The 20,540-nt window shown below is 33.4% G+C and overlaps 1 protein-coding gene across 1 annotated transcript; it reads right to left on the bottom strand.

Annotated features, from left to right (window-relative positions):
- Nucleotides 1-1,064: 1,064 nt before the first annotated feature.
- On the bottom strand, nt 1,065-9,078 carry LOC131035739 (DAG protein, chloroplastic). Its single transcript, XM_057967480.2, has 4 exons — nt 8,506-9,078; nt 2,190-2,287; nt 1,874-1,942; nt 1,065-1,773 (listed from the first exon to the last, which is right to left on the bottom strand). Exons 1-4 carry the CDS (start codon nt 8,880-8,882, stop codon nt 1,433-1,435), a joined length of 885 nt encoding a protein of 294 aa, XP_057823463.2. The 5' UTR covers nt 8,883-9,078; the 3' UTR covers nt 1,065-1,432.
- Nucleotides 9,079-20,540: the final 11,462 nt, after the last annotated feature.

Raw genomic sequence — 20,540 nt, 5'->3', positions numbered from 1 at the left:
CGCTGCTGCAGGCTTGCATGGCTGTGAGGGTCCCTCTGCCTCGCTCGTTGGGGTTGGGTCAAGTCCGGCGGATGCTTGATACCACCTCCTCCATGGGTCTTTCTACTTTCACACGCATCTCCATACCCCTTCCTAAAATTTGGTTCTCATAATTGGGGATAGGCCAGGGACTCATTGGACTATTGAGGACCTCCCCTTTCAATATCACCATTGCTTCTCTACTCACTTAGCTACGGATTGTTATCTCCCACGTCGTAAGAGCGCTGCCACTTAGTGGAAAGATGCTATTGATGATACCTGACTGTCTTGGCTTCCGATTCTTCCTCTGACAGCTCTTCACAGGCTGTTGACGATTCCTCTCAGGATGATGTTTTGCCTCCAGCTGCTGATCTGGCCTCCACAGACCCCGCGGATCTGTCTCTGCTTCTTGCTGCTGGCACAGCCCCCTTTGGCCCCGTGGATCCTTCTCTGCTTGCTGATGGTGTTCCAAATGACAGTGTTGCTTAGACTGTTGTTCGCCGACGTATGAGAGATCGTTCTTCCTCCTCCCAAACTCTTTCCTGAGTGGTGGTTGTTTTTCTCCCCACCCTTGTTGTGGCTCACTAGCTGTTCTGCTAGTGTGCTGTAAGTGGTTCCTCCTCCCAAACTCTTTCCTGAGTGGTGGTTGTTTTTTTCCCCACCCTTGTTGTGGCTCACTAGCTGTTCTGCTAGTGTGCTGTAAGTGGTTTGTTTGGGCCTTTGCTATCATTGGCCTATTCTTGACCAATCGTTTGTGGCCTCTTGGTCTATCTTTGTATAGGGTCAGCACCCTCGTTTTGCTGTTTTTTAAATCAAAAACAAATAGTCTACCTTAATCATTCCCATTTTGAAAGAGCATATTTTTTTATACATCTCACATCATTCCTGCATCATGCATTATAATCTAATACTGTAAATGTGTCATTAATACCATTGTTTCTAGAAAAAAAACACATTCTCCTCTTTTCTTATATATGAATTATATAATTATTATCATTTCCTAAAACAGACATCACAGTATACCAGCATCATTCTTACTTAAAAAGTTGAACAAATTTGAAATAGATTATTAGTTCTGTATCAATTTACACTCTAAAACATTAAGAGAACCACCGAAGTGAACCTCACGATTCTAGTGTAAAATGTTCCTATTGAACAGAAATAGAAAATTATATTCCAACACAACGACAGCAAACTAACTCCAATGTAACCACCTACACCTTTTTACCCAAACCATAGCTTCCATGGACTTGCACACAATTTCAATTGGTATAGATATTAAATTGTGTTTTCCAAAACTTAACTTCTCCCTAAGGATCTCCTGAATCAAGTCATGAATCAGTTGTTTCCTTGGACGAATCTCTTCTTAGTGATATCTATTTCGACAACTTGCCTTCTTGAATCATCTTGTGAATCAGTTATTTCCTTGAACCGGATCTCTTCCCTGCGTCCCCGTCACATTACCCTGCTGGCCCTCCATTGGTTCTCTATCTGAAGTTGGCATTGGACCTCTTGGTGGAGTACTGTAATCTTGTCCTCTCCCATAACCCTGCCTTGGTGGAGGACTGTAATCTTGTCCTCTACCATAATCCTGCCTTGGTGGCGAGCTATAACCTGGGACATTTCTATTACGCTCCAAGGGCAGTGAATCCCTTCTTCGGTTCATTGGTCTATCATTATACCTTCCACTTGGCCTATTGTAGGTATGAGCATTTGGATCTGGTGTAAGCACCCCCATGTTGTATCGATCTCCAGCTGAAACAATGATAGGCAATCAATAACCATAATGCTTAATCCAGTTCAGTAACAAAATATTTTCACAAAAATATACCCAGAAATAACCAAAATTACTCACTTCCGCCGTATGTTTTCGTTTTGGGATCAGCATAAGAATCTGGCAGCACCCACGTAACTCCAGGTTGTTCTATATTGAAAAAGAAGATTACTTATACCAGTGACAATCCAAGAATAACAACTAATAATTTGATTTCCAAAAATTGCCAGAAGTAAAAAAATTTATGAAACCCTCTATAATTAATGAAATATCGCCTAGGATTACACAGAATCTGACTTCCGGATATTGATATTAGAATAAAACAAACAAGACTACTCTAATCTAACGAAGAAAATTTACAATATTGCCTAGCGGTATAGAGTCCAAGCACACATACTCTCCATTACTTGTGCAAGTTCCTCGGACATTTCACATTTAAATCCTGTGTAAACCGTTGTACACACGATATATATTCTTTTTTTTGCCTCCTCCAAACTGCATACAGAAAAGCACTAAGGTACTTCATTGTAGAAAAAATGATATAACAGTTGTCCAATCAAAATTTGCTTTGACAATTCACTTTTAGAATTACTGTATTTTGACATTTCTTGTGTAAAATAAATTTACCTTAGCATCTTGTCTGATTATTCTCAAATAAATTAAATGTCCTTCACAGCATGCCCCTTTGAATTAGAGTGAAACTATTTTAACATGTCTAATACAACATAATTCAAATTTACGTAGCCAGCTTACTACTCAAAATTTTATGAATCTAGTGGTATAATTGTCATCACAGAGAGCGCCATTTAGTTTTATTAATCGACAAACAGGTACATTTAATTCTACAAGCATCTTGCACGTCTTATTCTTCTTGGCAATGGCTATACATGAAAAACCATATTAAATCTCTAACAAAATAGCTAAAAATATAAATTCAACAGAATGAAATGAAATATATTTCGCCAATTCTCACACAACATAATTTTTCTTAACAAATTCCAAGACGAAACCATTGTAGGAGAGCTCTTGCAAAATAGTCGGATATTTCACCAAGATAAAATCACCAAACTACATTGTTTCAGAAATTAGCTGTAGACAGGTCAATACAAAGTGGTGAAGCAAAAAGAGGTTAGCGTCCATCTATAGTTGTGTAACAGTAAGGTTGTTTGTTTCTATTAGACCGATCCAGATTCAAATTACAACACAACTAGAACTCACAGGGTTAGGAGTTCAAACCTCAAAATTAAAATTAAAAATAAAAAGGGCAAAGAGGTTAGGAGCTATAATAAGAGGACGTGGAGTTAAGGGCTATAAAAAGGAAGCCATGTAAATTAGGAATGCATGAGAATTCAATCCTGATACACACGGCAAGGTTCGATCCTACCAGTCTCAGCAACCAAATTTTGTAACGAAGAGAAAGAAAACACTAGTGTACATAAGTCAATAGGTAACCGACCACGAGAAAAAGTAAGCAGCATTCCCCTTGCTGGCACCAGACATCACAAGGGTATAGGTACAGTACATCCACCCTCCATCCCACTTCTTTTAAAATGAACTGGTATGTGCTGGTAACATCCCTCTCCCATACTTCTTTCTAAGAAAAGAGGAATATCCTGGTGACACGCTAGGATTGAAGATGTCAGCGGAAAAAATATGCATATTTCTTCCTAAATTTGGGTGTATCACTGCATCTACAAATTTTAAACACCCAAAAAAGGTAGAAGGCCTAATAGAGACAAGCTAAGCTAGCCTTGCAAATTTTAGTAAAAAGCAAATTAATAGCAATCTCTTACTAAAAATTAGCACTCTCTTACTAAAAATTTATAACAAGAATCTAGTATATTCATGCAAGAATAGGGAAGACTTGTTCCTCTTAAAAATTCAAATGAAACCTAAGTTGCTGAATCGTGAGTTTTTCCGGCAATTCCAGGTAAGAAACATACCGAACTTGGATTGTGAAACAAACCTCCTATGTGTACATCCAGGGTTCGTGTTTTTAGATGCCAAAATGTTTAGTGATTTTAGTTGATCTTTTCAATATTCTTAAGACCTACAGTGTTGATTAGTAAACTCAGAACTTATCTATCATGAGATTCTAGTTTGATCTTTTTGATATTGAAAACTGAATAGGGAAGACTTATTCTTCTTAAAAATTCAAATGAAACCTAAGTTGCTGAATCATGGGTTTTTCCGGCAATTCCAGGTAAGAAACATACCGAACTTGGATTGTGAAACAAACCTCCTATGTGTACATCCAGGGTTCGTGTTTTTAAATGCCGAAATGTTTAGTGATTTTAGTTGATCTTTTCAATATTCTTAAGACCTGATTAGTAAACTCAGAACTTATCTATCATGAGATTCTAGTTTGATCTTTTTGATATTGAAAACTGAATTTAAATTAGTATGTTATGTTTCAAAATTTGGAAAATTGTAATGGATTTGTTTAGCATATGTATTGGTATATGACATTCTAAACTTAATTCTATTTTATAGCTACATACATACATATATATACACACATATACATATACATATATATACAACAAACGTACCAAAAACGTACCCAACCCCCCAAAACATTTTTTGTTGTACCAGCATTTCATACCCATGTACCTGAATCTGTTCCCGTACCCGATTCGGCAACTTAGGCATTCACAAAGCCAAACATCGACTCTTCAGAACCCATTTGGCAATTCAAACCAAAAACTCATACAGAAGACCTAACAGTCGCTAGTGAAATTTGCAATTTCATCCTAATAGCAGTGACCAGATGTTTACTTAAACAAAAGCTACGAGCTTTGTTGTAGATGGGGGTTAAGTCAACATCAAACTTCTAGAGCATGGGAAGCTGCCAACAATAAAAACGTTTATCCCTTGCTTTCTGGAGAATATTCAAATTCCGAATGCCCTCACTGTAGCTACGAGATTAGACAAAGTTAACACCAATTCATCACAAGATTTCTAATTAATATATTTAAATTTTTAGGGTTTTTCAAATTTTAGCTTTTTTAGTCTGTCTAGTTATTTAGCCCCTTTTAACTCTTTGTATTCTAAAAATAAATATTAATTTTCATATGTTTATTTCAACAGCTATTTTAAAATCTATAAAAGCATTGACCAACCCAATAAAAGACCGGAATGGTTATCCAGCCCCCCAATACATAAGATAACCTCATACACCACCACTTATGCATTGATGCATCCTAGAGGCTGGATAACTGCTTCCAAAAAATACATCCTCCCTCATTTCCCTCCCTTCCCCCACCCAAGACTCATTCAACAAGGACAGGGCAGAAGCTAGCAATGAAACAAAACCAAAAAGGAAAACGGGCATCAGGCAAAATAAATCTGGATGAAAAACCAAAATCCTCAAATCGTATCAAGAATTTCATACGTGCAAAAAATTTCACAACTAAAAACCAACGCACAATCTAATAATTAATAGATACAGTTAAACATCAATAAAAGCCAGAATCTAACAAGTTTGGGATACAAATTATCGTGAAATAAACAATTATCATGCAAATAACCTTCATATTATTATGAAATAAATTCTGACCATCCAACCAAGTTCGAGTAAATCCCAATGTCAGCCATCAAGCAGTTTTGTGGGAATGGCTTGGTATTTTAAACACGTTAATTACCAATTTTAGCTGTTGTCAGTTTGCCAACAAGTGAATAAGCAATTTTTCTCGTCTGACTGCTTTTGATGTGCCAAAGAGTGTTCTTATCATTGTGCTTTCAAATATAACCTTGTTCTTATTTTTATGGAAATGCCAACAATGGTAAGGAGAAAAGTTGACTTCAATATTTCTGGCAAGCAAGTTAAAGATGTGCTTCAAAAGTTTGGGTTGCATTATAAGTTTTTGCATTTCATTTATTGGATATTAGTTGAATATACTATTACTAGAGAATAAAATGAACTTTAAATTTAAAAAGCTTGCTGATTCTCGGAACTGCAACAAGTACAAACAGCAGGTGAAGATACCAATTGCCCAGTGGTTAGTAAAATTTCCAGTGGTGTCATAGACTCGGTCTATTTTATCTGTTATATAATAGAGTTCACTATAGCAGTTCTGGTGAATATTGCCTGTTCTGAAAACTGTGACAAATAGAAGAGGCAAAAGAAATATTTGACTGCGAATGGTTATTAAAATTTCTGGCAGGAAAATTGGCTCGCGGTAATTTATTTATCTGTAATCAGCATACCATGGGGACAGGTCCCAGGGTATTTCCCAACATAACCCAACTGAGACGTTATAGTGATTGGGACCATAGAAGCATATATAACTTCATTTTATCAAAATTTCTCAGTGTATCTTTTTATCACCGCCTCTGTCAGTAAATTGCTAAAATATGTTTGCTACGAATTAAATTACCAAGTCCACGCATTTCTACCAGTTTATTGACTGTTAATTTTAAGCTTTGACCCAATTTACCATGTCAACACATTTCTACTGGTTTCTTGACAAATGGTTTTTAGTTTTAAAGCAATATGCCAGCAAAAGAAACAGAGAAACAATTGACTAATTTTTTAAGTTAAATCAGTGTTTTAAGTAAAAATAAATCTAAAGTTAGGTTGAATATTTTTTCCCCATACCAAAACTTTTCCCTACTTTTTCCCAAAAAATTCCCTGCTCCTATAAGGGCAGATCAATCATTTTGGGCTACGCATAAGCAGCCTTTTTAAATTATTTGAATTCCATTCATTTTTGTGGACGAGCAGCATTTTCCAGATCAAATGGACAAGTCCCATTCCACGTTATAATACTATGATAAAATTCTTAATTACCACTTCTGCAGGATCGCAGATCCATGCCAAAACCAGATCAATCTGGATAAATTACGGTATAGGATACCAATACAGCCATTTTTAAGACCCCCAATATGGATACAGCTGGATACAACATTCTTAAAACACATACACATACATTTAACACAATTTTCTAAGTTATTAGAGGAGATTTTCATTACTTCAAAAGAAATATAGACAGATAATTGATACATAAATAATTATAAGTTGATTTAACAATTAACAAAATGCAAAAATTGTAGAGTTGCATTGGAAGATAACCCAAAAAATTGGATTGCTGAAATAGAAAAACATTTCATTTGTCTTTCTCATTTGGTGTAAGTTTTGTTTATACCAATTTTTTTTTAAAATGCATGAATGAAGTTTTTTTAAATTAAATTTAAGAAAATTTACGTAAATTTAATTGAATACATTCGGGTCGTATCGTATACGTATCCATTTCGAATACAGGGATACGCATGCCCAAGGAAGGACAAAGGAATATCCGACTACTCTAGTTACAGGAATTAGTAGAAGCGGCCTTCTGGATAATAACCACTTTCCTGGTTTGCAAATTAACCAAAATATGATTTTAGAAGGTCATCAGATAGCCGATTTTACAGACCATGGCATCTACTAGGGTTTGAAGTTGTGTACAACTGATCTTAACTTCTCCAAGCATAGAGAGATTTTCTTCTTCCTTTAACTTCACATGCAAGCAGATGGTCGATTGTTGTAATATGATACTTACAAAATATGCTTCCGGAAGCCAATCTATAGGCCAATTTTAAGGTCAAAGCATGAACCTGAATCCAAAATTGTGTTTAGAATTGACGTTGATTTCTTTCCAGCAGTAAAATCATTTTCTTCATCGCATGGCTTCAAGCGCAAGCATTTTGTCTAATTTACTACGATTTCTTTTAAACTATAGCGGATCATGTGACTTTCGCATGCATGTTAGAGACTGTTCCTTCCACGTAACCTTTATTGCCTATGCAATCCAAAATTGTGTTTAGAATTGACTTAAATTCTTTCCAACTGTAAAATCATTTTCTTCATAGAATTGCCTACTGTCCTATGTCTTCAAGCGCAAGCATTTTGTCTGGTTTACTACAATTTCTTTTAAGCTATGGCAGATCATGTGACTCTTTCGCATGGATGTTAGAGACTGTTCCTTCCACGTAAACTCTATTGCCTACGCATGATGCTGCTAATAACTTATAAAGACAATTAAGAGATCCCGGTTGAACTTGAAACACTCTTCCAGAAATTAGAAAATCCAAACCCAGACCCTTACACATGACCGTTATCTTTGGATTAAAACCTAAAAACTCAAACCCAGAATCACTTCTAGAATATAAATAGCCCAGATAATTGTAGATACGTTTGAGGATATTAGTTTTGGCTTAAAAACTCTTACATGACAACCTAATGGCATTGAAAAATTTACCGTCTCAAATTTAATCAAAAAATTGAAAGATTCAGTACTAAAACCTTTGTGAAATGAAGGAGAGGCAGTTAATGGAGATTTTCCCTCATATAGTTAAGCTTATACCCCTTAAAAAACCATTACTATAAAACCTCAAATGGAGCACAAAAAGAAAAGACACAGACGATTACCAAATATCGTAAAACGATTAAACTCTTATATAATCGATAGCAGACCCTTCTCTAATGAAGAAGATCGGACAAAACAAATAGTTTACAAAAACAACACCATGTCCTATTTGAAAACAAATAAATCTACACTCAAATTTTTGGGTTTCAAGCCCTGACTATACTCCAAGACAATCAAATATCAATCCCTATGAAATAACCTCAGAATGTAAAGCATTTGCCATCATATGGACCATAGAGCGCACAAGCAAATTTGATTTAAACCTTAAAAAACCTTAGAAAATTAAGGGCCCGCATCACTCACCCGCCAACGATATTAGCAAGGGTTTTTTCAAAAGCAGCTATCTTTTCTTCTTTAGTAGGCTGGGGGTCGGGAAACTCCATAGTGACCATCCAATGATTATAATCAGTTCCTTCGAACAGTGTACTGCGTTTCTTTCCATCAGGAGTAATGGTAGTGAATGAATTGCTTTCGTCAAGCGACCCGTAGTCTAAATCACTGAAGAATCGAGAACCCAGGAAACGGAATGGCAGCACAAGTGGCGGATTAAAAAGTGCAGACCCCGCTATTTGTTTCGCTAACGCAGGAGAAGACGAGCGAGCCGAAAAGGCCGATGAAGCAGTGGAAAAGACCCTTGCAAGCGAAAGGGCGCGTTGAAGGCGAGAAGCCATGATCGCCATGGATGAGAACAGTCCAGAGCACCAGAGAATTTGCCGTGACTAGGGTTTTAGAACTGAAAGGTTTAGAGGGTTTCGAGCGTTACTTATTCGAGAATCGGCTATTTTCGAAATCAAAGGTCCATAAGATTGCAGCATTCAGAACCGTCGATTTTATTTTTTTTTCATTTTTTATAAGAGTAAAAATTTTCAATGAACCTTTCATCAAAATTAGAATTGTTCTAAAATAAAATTGTTGTTCTATATGAACGTTAGTTCGTTCGTTAAGTTAATTAAAGACTCAAAATATGGAATAACATTGTTGACTTGAGTTGATTATGGAGAAAAGACTAGATAGAAGGAAAAACACATGGATGAAACATACAAAAATGCCCAGAAAAAATTCAGGAACAAGTTATGGACAAAACAAGATGGATGTAAAAAAGTATATTATATCACAGAATTCAACCCCACAAAAGATCACGAAGAAAAAGCCTACATAGGAGCAAATATTAAATGGAAAGCAAAAATGTTAATGGCTTAGTTAAGAACCAGCTCTCATCACTTGAGGTGTGAAATAGGTAGATGGATGATGCCTAAAGAAGAGTGGGAAAAGAGGATATGCTTATTTTGCTACACAGGAGCAATAAAGATGAAGCGGCATTTTGTTTTGGAATGCCCGACATATAGGGACATTTAGGCCATTTATGAATAAATTTTGAAAACAAACAATTTAAACACTTTGTTTGAAGAAACAAAACTCAAAAAACAACAAATTTGTTGATAAAAATTCACTACAAAAGAGCAGATCTTGAAAAGAGGTTGCATGTTGATGCAGGAGCATCCCCGATCGATGTGCAATCTTGCATCAACCAAAAATATTTCCTTTCACTTTTGTTCTTGTCTAGTTCTTTTATGTGTTTTTATCGGTTGGCACCGGTAGTTGCTTGTTTTTTCATGGCAGATCTTATTTTCAGTTTCTAGGCAGGTTCATGTGCTTAATTTCGTATTGTCAGTTCATTTGGGTTCTTTTCCGACCAATTATCGCTTTTGATTGACTATTTCTAGGTTCGAAGACAGTTCTTGTGCTTACCGGTTGGATTTCCTTCATTACCAGCGCGATTCTTGGTGTGTGGATTTATTTTGGGTCTTGTTCGATGTTCCTTGGCGTGTGGCTGACCTTCCTGTTGAACCACACTTCCCGGTTGTTATTTTTCAGAAAAATTTCTTTAATTCTTAGGGTCGACCTAATTACACATTTCATTTTCCTGCATTAGTAAATGTAATCTTATGAGGCCGATCCGGATATGTTACAGTGGGTATAAATATGATGTTATGTTATCATTTGTAGGGGCAGAGGAAGTAGAATTAAGAATAAGGATTGAGATTCGCATTTTGTGAACGGTTGATTCTTAGAATCCCGGATTGGATTGTATATGGTTGATAGCATGCATGTAACCGGTTAATTGTCGGATGTTCTTTGATGATTATATGATGATAGCCGGATGATTGCCAGAAGTTCTAAAGAAATAATATGATCTATTTATGTAATCTTGTTATGTTTTCTTATTGCTTTCATTGTGTTACTCTTGTTGCATAAGTCAGTTGATTCTCTTTGAGGGTTTTACCGGTTATCGCTGCACCACATGCAAATTAAGGTCGTGGTGCCCTGATTTTGTGGGGTGTGCATTGTCTATGGGTCCCATGGGCTACTTTGGCCTCACAGACATTATTAAAATCCTCCATTTCATTTCATCTACCACTGCAGCTAAAATAGTGAATAGCCTATAACTATTAATAAAATCCTATCTTCATATTTTTTTTTACAAGAAGTACAAAATTATTTTATTATTTAAAGAGCAAGTTATATATAAAATTTGTTACCTCGCTTCTTCTTAATATAATTAATATTTAAATTATTAAATAGATTAATATAATTAATCAGACATTGCATCAAAGTTCTTTGGGATGGTGTGATATGGTAGGTTGCTATAAAGATGTAATGGAAGAAGGATGTCTAATATGTAAGTGAAAGAATCTAATCTTCTTTGTAATTTTTTTTACATTAACTCAATTAAAAAAAACATTATGAATAAAAATTTACATATGGTTTTATTATCATAAATATTGTTGTTGCATTCAATGTAACTGGAATGAAATAGCAAAAAGTTATATACATAATAAACAAAACAAGGTTACTTTGAATTTGATATAAAGTTTTATTAAAAAATTATAAGATTAAAATTTAGTTTATTTAGTAGATTTATAATTTTCATGAAGTAGAGTTGTATGAGATTTAACTAGCTTATATATCTTAAATTTTAATTTAATCTATATAAAGTACGCTGAGAGATATCCTTCTCGAGGTGCCTATTTGACTTTAGGGTGTAAAATTGATAATAATAAAAAAATAGGCGCCTCGAGAAGGATATCTCTCGGCGTACTTTATATAGATTAAATTAAAATTTAAAGTATATAAGCTAGTAGTAGTTGGACGATGCGACATGAAAAACATAAAATAAATGCAATATATAATTATATAGTATCTTTTTCTTGAATTGAATTATATTATGGTATTATTATATTATTATGTGGAGATATACAAAATTGATATCTCTAATATACAAAATTGTAAGATATTTATTAGATTTTTATTTAATGATAGTATAAAACATTATTTAATGCTCACTATTATGGTTACAGATAGGGTTAGGGTTAAGGTTAGTACTGTGGTTAGAGTTAAGGATTACATAATTGTTAGGGTTGTGGTTAGGGTTCACATCAAGGTTAGGGTTTGGTGTAGGTTTAGAATTATGTTTAGCGTTAGGATTTAGGATTACTGTTAGGATTAGGGTTAGGCTTAGTGTTAGGGTTAAGTTTATGGTTAGGGTTAGGGTTAAGGTTACTATTATGGTCAAGGATATGGTTTACATCATTCTTAGGGTTAGGATTGGGGTTAGGGTAAGGGTTAGGGTAAGGGTTAGGGTTAAGGCTAGGGTAAGGGTTGTGATGAAGGTCAGGTTTCAAGGTCAAGGTGATGATAATGGTTAGGGTTTATATTATGGTTAGGGTTGGGATGAAGGTTAAGGTTTTGTTTAGCTTTAGATTATGGTTAGAGTTAGAGTTAAGGATTTCAATTATGGTTATGGTTATGGTTATGGTTATGGTTAGGTTTCCATGTTAGGGTTAAGTTTATGGTTAGGGTTAGGGTTTATTGTTAGTGTTTCAATTATGTTTAGGTTTATATCAAATTTAGGGTTAGGGTAACCATAATTATAGTTAGGGTTAGGGTTATGATTATAATTGGGGTTGGGTTAGGATTACGACTTGATTTATGGTTATTTAACGTAGAGTTAGGGTTTAGTGTTAGGGTTAAGGTTAGTATTATGGCTAGGGTTAAGGTTTACATCATTATTAGGGCTAGGGTTAGAGTTAAGATAATGGGTAGGGTTAGCATCAAGGTTCACTTTTGCTTTAGGTTTAGGATTATGGTTAGGGTTAGGGTTGGGGTTAAGTTTATAGTTAGGGTTTTGGCTAGATTAGGGTTAATATTAGTCAAGGATTAGAGTTTAATTAAAATTACATTTCAATTAGGGTTAGGGTTAAGTTTAGGAATATAGATTAATAAGGTTTAATTCTAGGATTAGAGTGGAATTTAAGGTTAGGTTATAGTTAGGTTTCAATTATGGTAAGATGAAGTTTAGGGTCAAGTTTAGGGTTAGGATTATAATAAGGGTTAGGGATAGGGATAGGGTTAAGGGTTAGGGTTATGATTATGGTTAGGTTTAAGGTTAGGGTTAGGGATAAGTTATGGTCAGGATTTAAATAATGGGTAGGGTCGGGATTTACATCATGGTTAGGGTTGGGGCCAAGGTTAGGATCATGGTAGGATCATAGTTAGAAATATGGTTTTGATTAGGGTTAGGGTTTATGTCATATTTAGCAAAAATTTGAGAGTTAAAGTTAGGTTTTGGTTGGTTTGGGTTATTGTTAGGATTATGATGAGGGTTAGGGTTTAGGGTTATGGTTATGGTTATGGTTTATGGATTATGTTTAGGGTCAAGGATTAGGATTATGGTTACGGTTTACATCATGGTTAGGATTAGGGTTATGTTTAGTGTTTGGGTTACACACACGTTTAGGGTTATGATTATGGTTTAGGGTTAATTTTAGGGTTATAGTTTACATAGTAGTTAGGGTTAGGGTTACATTTAGCATTTTGGTTATGGTTAAGGATAGGATTTAATATAGTAGTTAGGGTTAGGGTTAGCATCTAGGGTTGAGGCTAAGGATTATGCTTAGGTATATTGTTGGCTTAGGTTTACATTATTGTTAGGGTTAGGATTAGGGTTTAGGGCTAAGATATTAGTTTAGAGTTAAGATATAGGTTTAGGGATAGGGATAGGGATAGGTTTTGGGTTATGGTTAGGGCTATGGTTAGGGTTAGGCTTTTGGTTTTGGACAAAGGATTATTGCTAGGGTTAGGGTTAATCTTTAGGGTTAGGACAAAGGATTGTTTCTATGGCTAGGGTTCAAGGTTACTGTTAGGTTAGGGTTAGGATTAGGATTAGGGATATTGTTATTGTTATGATTGTGTTTAGGGTTAGGTTTACATCATGATTAGTGTTAGGGTTAAGATTACGGATAAGTTTAGGGTTGAGTTATGGTTAGGGTTCAATTAGGGTTTAATTAGGGCCAACAATAAGGCTATATTGAGGTTATTGTTAAGGTTAGGTTATGATTAAGGTTACAATTCTAGGTTAATGTGTGGGGTTAGGGTGGGTGATCGATTAGAATCAATGTTAAGATTAGGATTAATATTCAATAAGGTTATACACATAATTTTTCATTTATGGTTAGGGTTCAATTAATTAGGGTTTTATTACCCTTCGAGTAACTGTTAGGATTCAAATGTAGTCAAAGTTTAAGTATGAAGCATGATGTTTGGATTAGGCTTCTTCAATAAAGCTTGATTCTAAGGTTAGAGTTAAGGTTTAATTAGGGTTATGGTTATGTTAACCCAAAGGTTCAATTAGGGTTAGGATTAAATTTAATTTAGATTAGGGGTATTATCAAGGCTAGCATTTGATTATGGTAAGTGTTTAACTATAGTCGGGGTTAGTATTAGAGTTCAATCAACATTAGAATTAGGGTTATGATTCAATTACATTAGGGTTAAGGTTAAATTAGGATTATAGTTAATTGAGGGTTAGGGTTTGGGCTAGAATATGATTAGAATTATGGTTCAATTAGGGTTAGGGCTTAGTTTATGGTTAGGGTTTAATTATGGTTAGATTATAGTTCAAATTATAGGTAGGGTTTAATTCTAGGATTAGAGTTACTTTTAGGCTTAGATTGAAATTATAGTAAGATTTTGTTTAGGGTTAAGCTTAGGCTATAATTATGGATAGGGTTCAATTATGGTTAGGTTAGGGTTCAAGTTGTAGTTAAGGTTTAATTTTAGGGTTACAACTGGGTTTAGGGTTGTGTTATGTTTAGGTTTCAAGTAAGGCCAGTACTTATGGTTAGGGTTCAATTATGGTTAGGTTAGGGTTCAAGTTGTAGTTAAGGGTTTAGGGTTGCGTTATGTTTAGGTTTCAAGTATGGTCAGTACTTATGGCTAGGGCTCAATTAGGTGTAGATTGGAGATATTGTCAAGGTTAGGATTTGATTTTGACAAGTGTTACATTATACTTAGGGTTAGTAATAGATTTCAAATAGGGTTATAATTAAGGTTATGCTTCAGTTACAATAGTGTTAAGGTTAGGGTTAAATTAGGATTTGAGTTCAACTACAATAAGTGTTTAGTTTAAGGTTAGGGCTCAAGTTGTAGGTAGTGTTTAATTATAGGGTTCTATAATAAGACTCACTTTCAAGGTTACCATTAAGGTTTAATTAGAGTTAAGGATTACATTAGCATAGATATTAGGGATAAGGTCAAAGTGAAGTTAGGCTAGGTTATGTTGGATTATTATTATGGTTTAGGGTTTGGGATTAGGGGTTAGTGTTAGAGTTAGATTTAGGGTTTAGATTATGGTTAGGGTTTACATCATGGTTAGGGTTAGGGTTAGATTAAATGGGTTAAGGTTTAGTGTTACAATTAGTGTTATGGTTAGGGTTAGGGCTAAGGATTATAGTTATGCTTATGCTTATGATTCAAATAAGGTTAGGTTTCAAGGACAAAACATGTTGTTAGGGTTAGGGTTCTATAATAAAGCTTGAGTTTAAGGTTAGGGTTAATATTTAATAAGGTTTAATTTATTTAGGGTTAGGTTAAGTTATGGGTTACATTAGCATAAATGTTTAATTAGGGTCAAGGTCAATGTCACTTGTTGAGTTAAGGTTAAGACTATGCTAGGGTTTATATTGTTGTTCAGGATAAGGTTTAATTAAGGTTAGGATTAATTTTAGGGTTAGGTTATTATGGTTCAATTAAGGTTATATTAGAGTTAATTAGGGTTCAATTAGGGTTATATTAGTAATTTGTAAAGGCTCATTTCACCTTTTACACCTCTTTTAACTTAAAGGGTTGTTGATATTTTCATCTCCTTTTAGTTATATTTTTTTAATTATTTATAAGGTTATTTTTTTATAAAGTATACATAAATATATGATTAAAAGCATAATTACACAATACAATTTATACATAAATATACCATTAAAGACAAAATTACACAATACTTTAAGTATAGTTTATTAAAATTTAAGATGATGAATTATTAATAAATAATATATTTTTATTTTCAATGATTGTTTTTCTAAAATAATTATTTAGATATAAATTAAATTTGTACCATTTTATGGATCTCAAATCATAACTCTAATAGTAATTATAATAAAAAATTATACCCTTCCTTGATTAAACCCTAATCTTATCTTAACCCTAAATTATAATAGTAATTTCTAAAAGCTTAATTGACCTTTTACACATGTCTTACCTTAAAGAGTCATTGATATTTTTATTTTCTTTTAGTTACATTTTTTCATTTATAAGGTTTTTTTTATGAAGTATACATAAAATATATGATTAAAGACAAAAATCCATGATACTTTTTATTTTCATGCAAATCAATTTAAATTATAAAATTAAACTATGTTTCTAATTTATAAATTATTAAACAATTAATTTAGTAATAAATTTTGAAACTAAATTCTAGATATGAATAAAACTTTTCTAAATTTCAATTAGCAACATTTCTATTCTATTTTTCCTTTTTGCATGTAAATAAGAACCTTTCTATATTTTGCCTAACTAACATTTATATTCTATTTTACCTTTTTTTGGCATGAAAATCATTTTAAACTATAAAATTAAAATAAATTTTTTTTTTCATGCAAAACAATTAAAATTATAAAATTAAACTATTTTTTTATAATTTATAAATAAATAAACAATTAATTTAAGAACAAATTTGAAACTAAAATCTCGATATGAATAAAACCTTTCTAATTTTTTTTAGATATATAAGCAACATATCTATTCTATTTTTGCTTTTCCCATGTAAATAGAATCTTTTTATATTTTTCGTAAGCAACATTTCTATTGTAAATAGAATCTTTCTATATTTTTCCTAAGTAACATTTCTATTTTATTTTACTTTTTCTGCATGCAATTCTTTTGAAATTATAAAATTTAAATAAATTCTATTTTTTCTAAACATTAAATAAATCATCAAATTTAAAACTAAATTTAGATATAAATGGAACCTTTTTTACTTTTGTACATAAAAAAATATATTAAATTTATTTAATTTTAATAAATGATATAATTATAAAATATATTATTATTCTAATCAATCAAATTTAATCAATTAAATCATGGGCAGTAAGCATGCAATCCTCTCTTAACTTGTGCTCTACATTATTGCAGTTGCAACTTGTTTTTTTCTTGCATGTTCCTTGCATTTTTCATTTCAAACCATTTGTAAATCAATTGACAACATAAATTTAAGAATGGTATAATATAGTCCTTTCTAAATGCAATACTTTTTCTTAATTTGTGAATCAGATTGTAATGAATATAGAGAAAACTTAATGGAGTTCCATGATAACACAATATATTTAAAAGGAATAGATGCCCCTAGTTTATTAACGCAGATTGGTGGGGCATCTAAATCAAAATTAAAACTCATACTAATTGTCAATTCTTCAGAAAATTGGAATCAGAAACTACAAGAAGTGATTAAAATACAGAGAAAATCGGAAACCCTAAATCATCTTATGGCAGAAATATAGTTCCAATATTGAAGATGCAATTGAGCACAAAAATTTCCTTTAGCATCTCCATAAATTCATGGGGTTTGATCTTATTACCAAGCCTTTTTGATGTGATGAAAACTTGTGAAAACACAGAACAAATCCTTGGAGAAGACTAGCTTGGCATTAGAGAATGTGGAGATCGCACAGGTAATCCAATCTTGCAAAAAATATAAAATCCAAGTGATGCGCGAGATGATTGGGGATCTAAGCCAACAAATTGCTGAAAATTTTTGCAAGACCTATTCGTTGTTCTGCAAACTGTCAATAGGAGTAACCCAGAAAACAAAAAAATGCACAATATAAACAACAATACTCACAAACAAAGAATAAATAAATCAAGCACAAAAAGAGAGGTATATACAATACAGAGAAAAAGCGTGATGCCTCCTTCCTCATTGAGCGCACGGGAAACACATTAATTATGCAAGGTAAATGTGAATCAGAGCACCTAGATAAAAAAATAATAATTTATGGTTATTCAAGCTGAATGCTAATCAATCTCTTGCATTGAAAATTGAAACTTACCAGTGAGCAAATCAGAGAACTTGCCAAAGAATTCCCCTGCAAATATTGCAATCCATTGATAAAATTGTGAAGTATTTAATATTGTGTATTGAACATTGTAGCATGCATGGAGAACTCCAATCGACCACTTCATAACCCTTTCATATTGCATTTATAAATACACACAATTTTAGTAATCAGTAGATGTGTTTTTTTTTTAATAAAATAAAATATTATGAAATGACCATCCAACTTCTTGAAAATGTAACTGCCAAAATATTAATTGTTTCTTTTGGGTTTACACAGAATATTCTACTTTTATTCTATCCTTCACTCCCCTTGTTGTGACTATATAGGAACGCCTCTCAGCGTAAAAAGTAATTAGTTTATTTTTGTTTTTTGTTAATATGTTTTTTCATTTTCGTGAGTCGTATTAAAGTGTCATTTGAAAAAGCTAAGTGTTGTAGATCTATAGTTTTATGTTACTAAATATAATAGGAAATGATCATGTAATCAAAGATACAAAAGAAAATTTACATCTTCATTGTGGTATGTCCAACTCAAATGTGGTTCATAGCATTTCATTCTAGCACTTCTCATACGATGAAAAATAACGAATGTTTGCATCAAATTTAGTAACATGTTTTAACTTTTAGCTCATTTTTATCTTGTGAATTGGTCACAATACATAGAGAGGAGTCAAGGGAATGGGCCCCCAAAAGCTTATTAATTCAAATTTTTATGAGATCTCTTCTCAATGTACGTTGACCTAAAATATTGTTGTGTTACATATACATCCATTACTAGGATACTCCATTGGTAAAATTTTATCAAAGACGCAAAAAGAAGATTCAAATCCCATGATATAATTCTCTAATGTTACACAAAGCTACACATTTACACATACCCAGAGAAGGTTATACAGTTAAGAGATTAAACAATAATATGTTTTAATAATTGTATTTCATCATGTTTAAAATGTATAGGTGCATAAGTCTAACTAGAGACATGTAATCCTTCATCTATACAAGTGTTAGTCTGAATAAAGGAATAAGATACATTAATATGTGTTGGAATCATGGATCACTGAGAGGGGCTCAGGTGAATCAATGATCTACTGGTTAGCATATTTTCAAACTTAACTTTAAACCACCGGAAGCAAACTGAAATGCAGAAACATAGAACAAGCAACCACAAGAGCATAACACCGGATTTTTACGTGGAAACCCAAATGGGAAAAACCACGGTGGGATTTGAACCCACAATATTATTCCACTATGGCTAGTAGCAAAACAATATTACAATATGGGAATGCACAAGCATTCAGGCACATTGCCTAGAGCTAACTACTCAATTACAATAACTCGAAAGGCTACAACCCTCAGGGATGACTCACTACCTTACAAGATAGTTACAGTGATAAATTATGATGAATGAACTCTAAAATAGCATCCACAATGCCTAGATGAGTTCCGGTTAAGTACTGAATACACTAACTGGATCACCTTCTTTGTTCTACCATGTTCTTTGTCTCAGTCAGCTACTGGATCAAGAATGTGCACGTGAAACTGCACCAAAATGGATTCTTGATCACCACTTGCTCGCATATAATCACATCATTCACCAAAAAGATCATCCACACCAAACTTATATACCGACAATCACAAAATAGGTCTTTTACCATGTCGGCCTGCTAGGGTAACGTGTAGTCACATGTCAGCTTGACTGGATCACCAAAGATAAACGTGGATCACCAAAATAATATCAAAATGATGTGTCTATGTTGGCCTAATCACCCCAAACATGATTCAATGCACTGCAATGACTGGAATGCTTCCAAACCAAAAATGCTTTGTCCTTCCTGAAATACCGATTAACAAGCTACCGGTTAACACCCACTTCCGGATAAGAAGAATTACGACCACTAGATCGAATCTCTATGAAGAGTTGCCATCAATGACAACCCCAAACCAATAACTAGCCACCGAAAACCACCAGAAACCATCAGATGAGTGTCAATTGCCAATAATATGCAATTGGAATGGTTTTATTTATAATTGCTACATGAACAAGAGCCATGGTACATCCAGACTTTGCCTTTATATAATGTGCAAATCAATAATGCATCAAAATCTGGCAAATAAGTAAACCATTACAATTGATACTGAAGACAAGTTTTTGGGAATTGTTTTTCTCAAAATCTCTTTATGGTACTCAATGTTGCAGATGAATCTACTAGTGATGAATCCATTGTTTTTGTAATTTTGTAATGAGCAACGCTCCATGTATACCAACGTGTGCAAAAATAAAGAATTGACCTACAAGATGACAACATAAATTAGCATTCCAAATACTTCATAAGTGAAGTTACAGAAAAAAAAATCAATTGTTGATGAGAAGAAAGTGGATTACATGTTGCCTCCATGTTTGAGAAAATTGAAGGTTTAGGTTATAACTCAAGAGGCAAATCAAGAGACAAAAAATTTTAGATGCATGAAATTTATTGTGAACAATTTGCTCAATAACATTGTGCCACTTAGAAAGAGGGAGAGGGTAGACTGCGATTCTACTTGCACAATCCCAGCTACATAGGATTTATTCCCTTGATTTTGTAGTTAGTTCAAAGAGAATATCTGTAACAATCACTAAAATAAACACTAAAGAACTAAACTCAAATTTACTTTTCACTAGTTAAAAACCAAAAGGTAGTAAATGAAGAAAAAATTGTTATTGTTATGATCATTTAATTGAATGCAAAAACATATTTATGTGAAACTTAATTGAAAGGTGCTTTTTTCTTTTCATTGTATTGAAAATTTAATACATTACATAGCATAAACAAAGATCACCAAAGTTACCTTCTTAGGAATTTTGAATCTAGCTCACAAACCTCGACTAGTCAACTGCAGGAGGGAGAGC

Source organism: Cryptomeria japonica, chromosome 5 (assembly GCF_030272615.1).
Source record: "Cryptomeria japonica chromosome 5, Sugi_1.0, whole genome shotgun sequence".
In the NCBI taxonomy this organism is placed as follows: Eukaryota; Viridiplantae; Streptophyta; class Pinopsida; order Cupressales; family Cupressaceae; genus Cryptomeria; species Cryptomeria japonica.
The sequence above is the reverse complement of the archived record's forward strand: the minus strand, read 5'-3'. Positions and strand labels throughout refer to the sequence as shown.